The sequence below is a fragment of the Mobula hypostoma genome (genome assembly GCF_963921235.1).
Source record: "Mobula hypostoma chromosome 14 unlocalized genomic scaffold, sMobHyp1.1 SUPER_14_unloc_2, whole genome shotgun sequence".
In the NCBI taxonomy this organism is placed as follows: domain Eukaryota; kingdom Metazoa; phylum Chordata; class Chondrichthyes; order Myliobatiformes; family Myliobatidae; genus Mobula; species Mobula hypostoma.
Window position 1 is genome coordinate 85,399 of NW_026948148.1, and position 12,184 is coordinate 97,582.

General features: G+C 40.9%; 1 protein-coding gene across 1 annotated transcript in view; it reads left to right on the forward strand.

Annotated features, from left to right (window-relative positions):
* LOC134341290 (engulfment and cell motility protein 3-like) overlaps positions 1-12,184 on the forward strand; it is a 107,561-nt gene that overhangs the window by 82,496 nt on the left and 12,881 nt on the right. The window contains exon 17 of the mRNA XM_063039162.1: positions 1,508-1,588. Coding sequence (XP_062895232.1) covers positions 1,508-1,588 — 81 coding nt within the window. The remainder of the gene's footprint in view (positions 1-1,507; positions 1,589-12,184) is intronic.

Sequence of the window (12,184 nt, forward strand, 5' to 3'; positions counted from 1 at the left end):
TACAATTAGATCAGCCATGATTTTATTGAATAACAGGACAAACCAGCTGAATCTTATTCCTAATTCATAGGGATTTGTTCTGCAGGCCTGGGGCCATTCATAGTCATGGTCTGATGAATTAGAATCAGCAAAAAAACAAACTGCGTTCAGAAATTTAGTAGGTTGAGCAGCATCTGATGCAGAGTCTCAACCAAAGAAACCGGCACTTCCTTTCCTCTCACAGATGATGCTTGACCCATTGAGTTCTTCTAGCAGTTTGTTTCTTGTTGCAGAATCTAGCATCTGCAGTGACTTCTGCCTTTGAATTAGATTCTCCTTTGCCCACCTTTGGCTTCACACCACACCCCACACGTAGTTTGATGTGTCCTTTAGCGAATTAGGGTCAGGTGACTCCCTCTTTAAAGTCTCAATAATGACAAGCATTTGTAGTGCACCTTTGTTGTGGAGAAAGAGCTCCGCTTTAACACCGCTTTTAAAATCTGATACCATGCCTCACAGGCAAATATTAGAACACGTGACTAAAACTCAATCGAGGAGATGAGCTCAAGAAGTAACACAAAGAATAACACAGGAAGAATGAGTTTGGCCGGGGGGAGAATTCCAGAGCTTGGACTCTTGCAGCTGAAGGAGAAATTAAAATGGGTTTAGATGGGAATTGTGTACAGTGCACTCCAAGCAGTGGAGAATGGACAGCCATTCATTATAGTGAAGAATTACTTCTTAAAGTCACATACTCCAAAGTGACAATGGTGGTAGAAAATTTAGAAACCGACTGTTCATGAAATCAAGTAATTGCTGAATTAAAATAAACTAAATTGAATAAATGATTATCCACAAATATTTCCATCTTTACAGTACACTTCAAAAATGAGTTATATGTCTGTGAAGCATTTTGGGAATTCCTGATCAGGAAAGGCAAACCTGTCATTTATCTGGATTGTAGTTGCTGGAAATAGAAACACAGAAAACCTACAGCACAATACAGGCCCTTCGGCCCACAAAGTTTTGCCGAACATGTTACTACCTTAGAAATTACTGGGGTTACACATAGCCCTCTAATTTTCTAAGCTCCATGTACCTATCCAAAAGTCTCTTAAAAGACTTCTGGAGCAACACACAAAGGAGCTGGACCATCTGTGGAGGGAGATGGACAGTCAATGTTTTGGGTCTTGAGACCAGAAACTTCAACCATGCATCTCCTTCCACAGATGCTGCATGACCTGCTGAATTCCTCCACCTCTTTTGAGTGTTGCACTTTACTGCTTATCTTGCAGCTCCTAATAAGTCCACCAGGGTGAGCAAGAACCACAGTAGCTAACTTATGGTTGAGGGAGCAGGTTGTGTCATGTCAACACTCACTCCTTCACTGCAGGCTTTGTTTTAGACCCCTATTGTCATAATTGAAATATACTCCTCTTTGTAAATACGATCTTGTTGTATGGTGGAGCAGTTTCAAATGGTCCTATGGCCAACTTTTGCTCTTAATTTTTATATTCTCTGTTCTTAGGAGGTGTTGGATCTAGCCTTCTCCATCCTGTACGATGCAGAGGACTACTCACTGAACTTCATTGCTCCGAGCAAATATGATGTGAGTCTTGATTATCATGGAAGTTTGCCCTCATTGGGAAGAGGGAATAGAATAAGTAATTGCTGTGCCTAGGCCTGTCGTCTCGGAGTACGAGCCTGATGCTTGAAAGCACTGTTGCTATTAAATTTAACATCATTAAACGTGAAACACATGCTCCAGGTAACTAATGTGTAACAACCAGTGAAGAACATCATAAGAACATAAAACCTAATAACTTTGGGGAAGATAGAGGCAACAATGGCAGCTTGTGTTTATTCAGTACTTTCACCTTTGTAAACCATTCCAAACTGTCTTGTCAGGCAAGATTTGACATAGATGCTAGTATTCAGATGAAAGAAATTTCTGCCCCTCCAATACTGACAGATTAGTGAAGAGTCAAAACATGGCAGATGAAATGTGAGGTATTCTTGTGGAAGGAACAAAGAAAGCCAATAAAAAGGATTTGATTGTAAGAGGGGTGTGGATAAGGCTCACGTTTTTGTAGCTTAGAGGATGTTGTGATAATGCTGTTTTAAAAAAAAAGCCTTGGGTGAATCAATAACGGAGCAAAAAAGCAACTGTCTGTTGATTGGACTTTGTACCACATTGACTGGACTTCATCTCGAGCAGGGGTTCCCAACCTGGTGTCCATGGACCCCTCAGTTAATGGTAAGGCTCCATGGCATTAAAAAAAGTTGGGAGCCCCAGATCTAGAACATCGTACCCTGTTCACTTCTGAGCACATAGGCAGCCAACGATGTCAAAAAAAAGTGTTTAAGGAATAAAGAAATAAAATGGACGATTTTTAAATTCAGCTACGGATTGGCAAGTATGACGTTGTGGCCATCTCTGAAACTTAGCTAAAGGATGGCTGCCATTGGGAGCTGAACATCCAAGGATATACAGTGTATTGGAAAGATAGGTTAGTTGGCAGAGGGGGTGATGTGGCTCTGTGTATAATAAATAATATTAAATCATTGGAAAGAGATGACATAGGATTAGAGGTGTAGATTCTCTATGGGTTGAATTGAGAAATAGCAAGGGTAAGAGGACACTAATAGCAGTTGTATACAGCCCTCCAAACAGCAGCCGGGATGTGGATTACAAATTACAGCAGGAGATAGAAAAGCCTCATCAGAAAGGCAATGACATGATAATCGTTGGGGATTTTAACATGAAAGTGGATTGGGAAAACCAGGCCAGTACTGGACCTCAAGAGAGAGAATTTGTAGAATGTCTAAGGGATGGCTTTTTAGAACAGCTTGTTGTTGAGCCCACTAGGGGATCAGCTGTGCTGGATTGGGTGTTGTGCAATGATCCGGAGGTGATAAAAGAGCTTAAGGTTAAGGAACCCTTAGGGAATAATGATCATGTTATCAAGTTCACTTTGAAATTTGAGAGGAGAAAAATAAAATCTAATGTGTTGGTACTTCAGTGGAATAAAGGAAATTACAATGGCATGAGAGGGGAACTGGCCAAAGTTGACTGGAAAGGCACATTTGCAGAAAGGACAACAGAGCAGCAATGGCTGGAGTTTCTGTGAAAAATGAGGGCAGTGCAAGACAGATATATTCCAAATAAGAAAAAATTTTCAAAGGGAAGAAGGGCACTACCATGGCTAACAAGTGAAGTCAGAGCCAAAATAAAAGCAAAACAGAGGGCATACAAGGAAGCCAGAGGTAGTGGGAAGATAGAGGATTGGGGAGCTTTTAAAAACTTGCAGAAGGAAACTAAGAAGGTCATTTGGAAGGAAAAGATGAATTATGAGAGAAGGCTGGTGACTAATATCAAAGAAGATACTAAAAGCTTTTTTTAAGTGTATAAAGGGTAAAAGAGAGTCGAGGGTAGATATAGGACCAATACAAAATGACATTAGAGATGTTGTAATGAGGGATGCAGAGATGGCAGAGGAACTGAATGCCTATTTTGCATTAGTCTTCACAGTGGAAGACATCTGCAGTATACCAGACATTCATGAGTGTCAGGGAAGTGAGGTTTGTGTAGTGAAAATTACGACTACGAATGGTCTGAGGATGGATAACTCTCCTGGACCTGATGGAATGCACCCTTGGGTTCTGAAGGAAGTAGCTGGAGAGATTGTTGAGGTATTAGCGATGATCTTTCAAGAATCGATAGATACTAGCATTGTACTGGATGACTGGAAAATTGCAAATGTTACTCCGCTATTTAAGAAGGGTGGGAGGCAGCAGAAAGGAAACTATAGACCTGTTAGCCTGACATCAGTGGTTGGGAAGTTGTTGGATCAATTGATAGGGATGAGATTATGGAATACCTGGAGGCACATGACAAGATAGGCCAAAGCCAGCATGGTTTCCTGAAAGGAAAATCCTGCCTGACAAACCTACTTCAATTCTCTGAGGAAATTACAAGCAGGATAAACAAAGGAGATGCAGTAGACATGGTGTACTTGGATTTTCAGAAGGCCTTTGACAAGGTGCCGCACATGAGGTTGCTTAGCAAGATAGGAGCCCGTGGAATTACAGGGAAGTTACTAGTGTGGGTGGAGCATTGGCTGGTCGGCAGAAAACAGAGAGTGGGAATAAAGGGATCCTATTCTGGCTGGCTGCCGGTTACCAGTGGAATCCCACAGGGGTTGGTGTTGGGGCCGTTACTTTTTTACCATTTATGTCAATAATTTGGACTACGGTATTAAGGGATTTGTGGCTGAATTTGCCGATGATACAAAGGTGGAGGAGCGGGTAGTGTTGAGGAAACAGAGAGCCTGCAGAGAGACTTAGATAGTTTAGGGGAATGGGCAAAGAAGTGGCAAATTAAATACGATGTTGGAAAGTGTATGGTCATGCACTTTGGTGGAAGAAATAAACGGGCAGACTATTATTTAGATTGGGAGAGAATTCAAAATGTAGAGATGCAAAGGGACTTGGGAGTCCTTGTGCAGGATACCCTAAAGGTTAACCTCCGGGTTGAGTTGGTTGTGAAGAAGGCGAATGCAATGTTGGCATTCATTTCTAGAGGTATAGAATATAAGAGCCGGGTCGTGATGTTGAGGCTCTATAAGGCACTCATGAGATCACACTTGGAGTATTGTGTGCAGTTCCTTATTTTAGAAAGGATATACTGACATTGGAGAGGTTTCAGAGAAGATTCACGAGAATGATTCCAGGAATGAGAGGGTTATTGTATGAGGAATGTCTGTCTGGCAGCTCTTGGGCTGTATTCCTTGGAGTTCGGGAGAATGAGGGAGGATTTCATAGAAACATTCCAAATGTTAAAAGGCCTGAACAGATTAGATATGGCAAAGTTATTTCCCATGATAGGGTATTCTAAGACAAGAGGGCACGACTTCAGGATTGAAGGACATCCTTTTAGAACTGAGATACGGAAAAATTACTTTAGTCAGAGGGTGGTAAATCTGTGGATTTTGTTGCCACGAGCAGCTGTGGAGGCCAAGTCATTGGGTGTATTTAAGGCAGAGATAGATAGGTTTTTGATTAGCCAAGGCATCAAAGGGTATGGGGTGAAAACAGGGGAATGGGGATGACTGGTTGAAGTGGATCAGCCCATGATTGAATGGCGGAGCTAACTCGATGGGCCAAATGGCCTACTTCTGCTCCTAAATCTTATGGTCTTATGGAAGCTCTTCCTGGAGAAAAGAGAGGTGAAGAAATTTGGCCAATTCCAGTGTTTAGGGTTATGGAGGCTGCTTATAAAGGTGCAATAAAATCTGGGTGTTCTTCCGGCTATAATCTGAGAGATATAGATATCCGAGTGTTGTGTAGACCTGGAGCCAGGGGAAGAATGATGGAATCTGAAGGCAGAGATGGGAATTATAAAATGATACTGCTTAACTAGATACTGTTGTCTGTCAACAAGTGTGTGGGAGGCAGCTGAAGTGACGAAGGTGCAAGTTAGGAAACAGGAGCAGAGTTTTAGATGACTTCAGTTTATGGAGGATAGAATAAGGGATGTTACCATGGGGACATTGGAATGGCCATGTCTATATTGCACAGTCATAGTTGAAGGTTTTATCTACAGATGACAATAGATTGGAGCACAATCAACAGTTTAGACAGGCAAAGAAATCTTCTCTGCTATGGAAGCACTTTGTGCTATAGAGCTCATTTGACCATAAGACATAGAAGCAGAATTAGGCCATTCGGCCCATCAAATCTGTTCCACCATTCCATCATTTGGGAGAAAAGATGTCACCGGGTTTGAAACAGTCTGCTTCGGCCAAGTGACAAATGAGTTGTAATGTATTGGACCACATAGAGATTACCAAAGAGAAGGTATTGGCAGCTTTAAAGTACTTATGACTGTGTGGCTAAGCACAGCTCCAATGCCATATTTATGTCTGCTCTTGACACCACTGTCTTAGCTGAATCAAAGATGATGACAAATTAACATGTAGGAAGGAGATTGAAAATCTGGCTGAGTGGTGTCACATCAACAACTTCCGACTCAAGACATTGATTCCAGTATAAGATTGGACTGGTGAAGCATAGTGACTTGCTGTTAACAAACAAAATAAACAAAACTATGAATTACTGTATTAATCTTCATTTTTTCCGGATGCGATCACTGCAATCAATAACCTGTAACTTCCCTTTTGAAGATGAGCTTCTGGACCACTTGTATGACCTGGTATTTCTGCGGTGGGCACTGAAGGCACGAAGTTGCGGCGTGATAGGTATAGGCCAAATCGAGGCAGCAGGGCCTGACAAATGTTTGGCCATTTCCAAATTGGTTCAGGAACAGTTAGTACCCCTCAACCATCAGGCTCTTGAACCAAAGGTGATAACTTCACTCAGCTTCATTTGACCCATCATTGAAATGTTTCCACAACCTATAGACTCACTTTCAAGGACTCTTCATCTCATGTCCTCAATATTTATTGCTTATTTATTATTATCATTATTACTTTCTTTTTCTCAGCTCAAGCTGGTAAAACCTGAGGTATGGGCCTAGCCAAGCGCACTCATTTCTCAATAGCTAGGAACTTTAGGACTATTCTAGGGGTGTTTAGTATTGTGGCTTTCTGAAGATTTAGAGAGATATTGTTGTGTAGTCCTAACTGTTTAATGCTATGTGTAGTGCCTTCGAGATGACACCATTTGTAGATATTACTATCGGGACAGTGTATATCCTGTTCATGTTCCAAAGTCTTGGAATTTCCTCTTTTAATTCAGCATATTTCTGGTGTTTTCACTTATTGATTTCTGTAAGTTATGTGTGTTTGGAATGGCTATATCTATTAAGTAAGTTGTTCTTGCTTGTTTATCCTGTGTTATTATATGCAGATGATTATTATGGATTGTCCTATCTGTAATAACTGATCATTCACAGTATAATTTGTGGTATTCTGACTCTAAAAGAGGATCAAGCTTGTATTTATAGTAAGGTGTGATTTCATTTATGAGTTTGTATTTTAAAGGAAGATTTTGAATGATATTTGCCACTGTGTAAGTAGTCAAAATTGTGTTAAACTGCAACAGGATCCTGTAATGTATTGGATTGTTTGTTTTTTCTTGGAATTTTCTACATTGATCATTTTGAATTTGTTGGTCTTTTATTATGTACTTTTGATACTTTTTGTGTTAACTACCTGGTCCTGTATTCCCATAAGGAACCTTCCTGTTTCTGGGAAGTCTCCAACTCTGAGCTAGGCATTCGACGCCTCCTTATCAACATCTAGTCTGCTCAGATTGTGGGAATGTCTTCCAGGGAGGGTCATGCTCTTCAGTTGGTTAATTTTTTCTTCAATAGTGATAATGTCTTCATTTTTCGGGGTTGTGCTCTCATCTAAGTTTAGTGGTGTACACTTCTTAGCAGAATTGCTTGCGTGGAGTGCTGATTCCTGTTTTCATTAATGGAAGTGTATCCTTGGAAGTTTTTCTGACTGTTATTCCTCTTCCCCTTCTGTCCTAGGTAGTGTTAATCTAAGTGCAATTGAATATTTTCTGAATTTTTTCATTTCAGTTCTTATATTTCTTTATACATTTTCCAGATCGGTTTCAGACCAAGATATTACGTCAAAACAATACATTAATATTAATAGAGGTATAGCAGAAGTGTTTATTACTGCCAAAAGAATACATTAATGTAGGTTGTTGTTATTATTATTATTTCTTTTATTTGCACATTTTGTTGTCTTTTGCACCACATTGGTTGTCTGCCCTGTTGGTGCAGTCTTTCATTGATTCTATTACGGTTATTGGATTTATTGAGTATACCCTCAAGAAAATGTATCTCACGGTTGTTTTGGTAACAGATATGTACTTTGACAATAAATTTACCTTGAACTTTGAACATTAAGACAGCTAAATTCTTAGGGCCTAACCAAGTATATTGTCTGACATTGTGGGAAGCTAGTGAAAAAAATATGAAGGCCCATGTAGAGTTACTTGCTTGTTTTTGAGTGCAGTTCTGGAAGACTGGATGGTAGCTAATTTTGTACCATTATTTAAGGGCAGCAAAGTCAAGCCAGGGAACTATAGACAAATGAGTCTGACATCAGTGGCAGATAAGACAGGATCTAGCTGCATTTGGAAAGACAAGGTGTGATTAGGGATAGTTAGCACAATTTTGTACATGGGAAATAGTGTCTGACAAATGCACTGAGAGTTGTTCAGAGGTAATCAAGAGGATAGCTGACAGGTACTATACATTGTCTACATGGATGTTAGCAAGGTAAGTGATAAGGTCTCACATGGTAGACTAATCTGGAAGAGTGGCTAACTGGATTCATAATTGGTTCAATTGTAGGAAACGGTGATGGTGGAAGGTTGCTTTACACATAATTGTTGCTTAACATTGTTATAGTTGAGGATGGTAATGGGGACAGGTTCCCACTACTTATTAAATGATGTGCACCTCAAAAAGCCTCTGATAACCAAGTCCAGCTCTTGGCTTTCATGTGTGGCTTAGCTACTAAGCCTGGCAGAACCATTTCATGTGACAGGAGAAGGAAGAAAAACAGGTTAGCGCCTTAAAACCAGTCACCTTGGGAAGATGGGCTCATCAGCCATGATTGGCAGATTGTCTAGGAGAAAGAAAACTGATCTCAAACTTCTGCTGCCTTGCGACTATACCCACTCATGGGGAAGGCTTTGGAAGTAAACCGCAAGGGAAAAATCCAGAGCTGGAGTCCTAAGGCAGTCCTACATTAAGTTCAATGCTGACTGGCAACTCCTACGACACTGCTGGTGCCAAACTGTATTGGTCTGAGCCATTCCTTTGGGTCCATCAGGTGCATGAAGAGGGGGAGCTTGCTACATGGGCAACAGCTTTGTCCATATTGTACTGCCCAAGCTTGAGTATCTACACAGCTACAATGCAACATCCATGGTTGACCTTGACCAACAGAGGCCTCATTCACTGTAGATGGGAAAGTAGAAACCATGCTTAGTGAGTTAGTGGATGATACTAAAATAGCTGGTATCCTAGGCAGTAAAGAAAGTTATCAAAAACATTATAGGGGTTTCTTGATTGGCTTGTTAAGTGGGCCAACGATTGGCAAATGGCAAGGGTTTGCATTTTGGGAAATCAAACCAGGTTAGATAATATGCAGTGAATCATAGTGTTATGGGACAAGGGACCTAAAAGTTGCTGCTAAAATGTTTATCATGCTGGCCTTCATCAGTCAGGGCATTGAGTGTAAGTGTTGAAACAATTGTACAGAACATTGGTGAAGCTACACTTGGAGTACTGTGTACAGTTTCTCTCAGCCTGTTATAGGAAAGATGTCATTAAACTGGAAAGAGTGCAAAGAAGCTTTACAGAAATGTTGCCATGACAATGAGGGCCTGAGTTATAGAGAGAGTTTGGGCAGGCTAGGACTTTATTCATCACAATGTAGGTGTACTGGCCTCTGGAGGCGCAGTTTATATTGTTTGCAGTTTGTTTTGTATGAACATCATTTCCTGTCCATAAGCTGTTTTTTATGTCAATTCCTGTGTGGGTTGTCTGTTTTTTTTTTGAAGTACACAGTGCAAAGACATCTATGTCCATTCTCTCTTTATTTGCCTTGAAACAGCAATATCTGAGAGTCTTAAGTTTTGTAAATATCAGTAAACATTTTATAGATTAATTTTGAAGGAAATGTATTTATTGTTATTAAGTATCATTGTACCACAAGTTTACTCTTGTTTACACGACATAGTGATGGAATGTTACACAAGGGCAGTAGAGTGAAAAGGTAACTCATCTTCAAAGGCATCACCTGCAGACTGGAGACGTTTCTGAACGCCGTCAATGACAATGTCACCTTCCGACCTGAGCCACTTCGATCTTCAGGACCTGGAAGTGAGGTCAGAAGTGCGGTTGATCGTGTCATCGTGACACTCGAATGAATCCACGATCAGCATAGCTGCAACACAAGCTCACACCGGAGAAGAAACAGCAAGAATGGGAGCGGCTTATGCTAAATGGGAAGTTGAAATGCAAATGGACAAAGCATGTGTAGACATGGAGAGAGTGTGGATGGAGGCTACATTAACTGTGCTCAGGAAAGAGTGTGAAGCTGAGGCTGCCTCAGCAGAGGCAAAGGTGTATGAAGCAGCAGCTGACTTAGATGGTTGTGAGCCTACAATCAGGTTCAGTCATGCTTTGCCACCACAACAGCCAATGCAGCTTACTAAAGAATACGTCCAAACACACTGTGACTATGAAAAAGATAGAGCTCTAGCTCCACATGGAGAAGATTCCCACACCACGCAGCCAACATGCCTTTCACATTGTCTTTCTTTCTTTCTTTTTAAATCTTTTTATTGAATAAGCATATAAAAAGGTAAGCCATATAGGCACTAATACACTGTTAGAATATAATAAAATTACAGGAGATATTAATACAGAAAAAAAAGTGATACAAACAATGTAATTTAAACATAACATACTAAGGTAACATAATAGTATACTAATTTTTATATATATATATATCAATAGAGAAAAGGGAAAAAAAAACCCCAAAAAAACCCACCGTGCAACTAAACTAAAAGCAAAGCAAAGCAGTGGGCTAACTTGGAACCAAATAGAGTTAAAGAACTTAAAATCACGTCCTCAAACCCGACCTCCATTAAAAACAGTAAAAAAAAAACAAGAAGGGTAACATTGTCCAGGTATTGACAGTCAAGATCTACAGCAGCAAAGACCCACAACATCCCTTTCTGCAGTTTCATCATAGCAAAGACTTCAATTAGGTGTTGCTACTAATGCCAACCCTATCTATACAGGTATGGACAGAGTGAACTTCCATCCATCCCTGGACACACATTCACCAAACCAGTCTCCACAATGCCTTCATTCTGGAGCCACAGGTGCACTAGATTTGGCTTGGTATCCGGCTCATTGAAACCTAGTCACAGCAGGATGAAAGGTGTTCAACAACCAGCTGTAAATTATCTGTCCTGGAAGTCAAGCTTTCATAATACCGTGGATGGGCTAAGTCTCAAGCCTAGTGAAGAGTTAAACCTTCTCTGTAAGCAGCTTGGTGGGGAGTTGCTGCAAAAAGAGCAGTGCATATCAGTAATCCAGCAATGGATTTGTAAATTCTGTAGTAGAGGCTGGACAAATACTCTGGCCTCCAGAGGAATTGAAGAATCTCTCTTCAGCAGACTCGACAACTTTCCAAAATTCTCACAGAAAGAACTGCAGAGCAACTGGAGCTTGCAGATCTGTTATTGGAATTGTAAGCCAAGTGTTACCTACTAGGACTGAGTTTCTTGGACACAGCAGGAGGAATAAACCCTATAAAGGAGAAGCAACCCAACAATATGCAAATTTAGTGGATAACTGAAGGGTTCAAGTATAAAACGGAGCATCAGGGCCACTATCAGCCATTTCTATTCTTTGTGGAATTTGTGTGCCGCCATGCAGAAATGTGAAAAGACCCAGTTTTATGCTCTCAGCTTCTGGCAATACCTCATTCAAAGAGAGATCTTCAATAAAAGCATAAAATACCAAAACCCCTATCACGGTCATCATGAAGCGTGATAGACAATGCCTGTGCCTGCTCCATAAGAAACCTCACTCCCTCAGGAAATGCGGTAGCTTCAGAGAAAACCCGCTGGCAGACCAGTGACACTTTCTAAAGGAGCACTCAATATATTTCATATGTTGTGCTTCAACAGAGAACCAAGCAAAAGACTATGAAGCTAGCATGCACTGCACTGAGTGCAACAGTAACCAACACATATCAGCAGTTCATTCAGGGACAGCACCTTGGGCTGCTACTGGTTTCAGCACACATGCAGTAGAGCACGATGGGGAGTCAGCTGAGCATCCATCAGAGATAGCTACTTCCTCCTGAACACAGGTATGTAGGAAAGGCTTCCAGGACAAATCCTGTTCTAGAATATATCTGGCCAACATCTATCGGAAAGGACATCCTGAGCAAAAACTAAAGGCATACAGTATGTGACAGTAAACGATCAGAACAACGTGTCATTGGCAAAATCACAATACATTCGGTGTTCAAGGTTCTGTTCCCCCGAACACACTAAAGACATGATCTAGAACATCAGAAGTTGCTGGAAGAAGAGCAGTGAATTTGTTGCAGAGTCAATAAGAGGGGAAGTCTGCTTACCCTTGCTAACCCTCACTGCGTGCGACCATATTCCCTACAACAGGGATAAAATT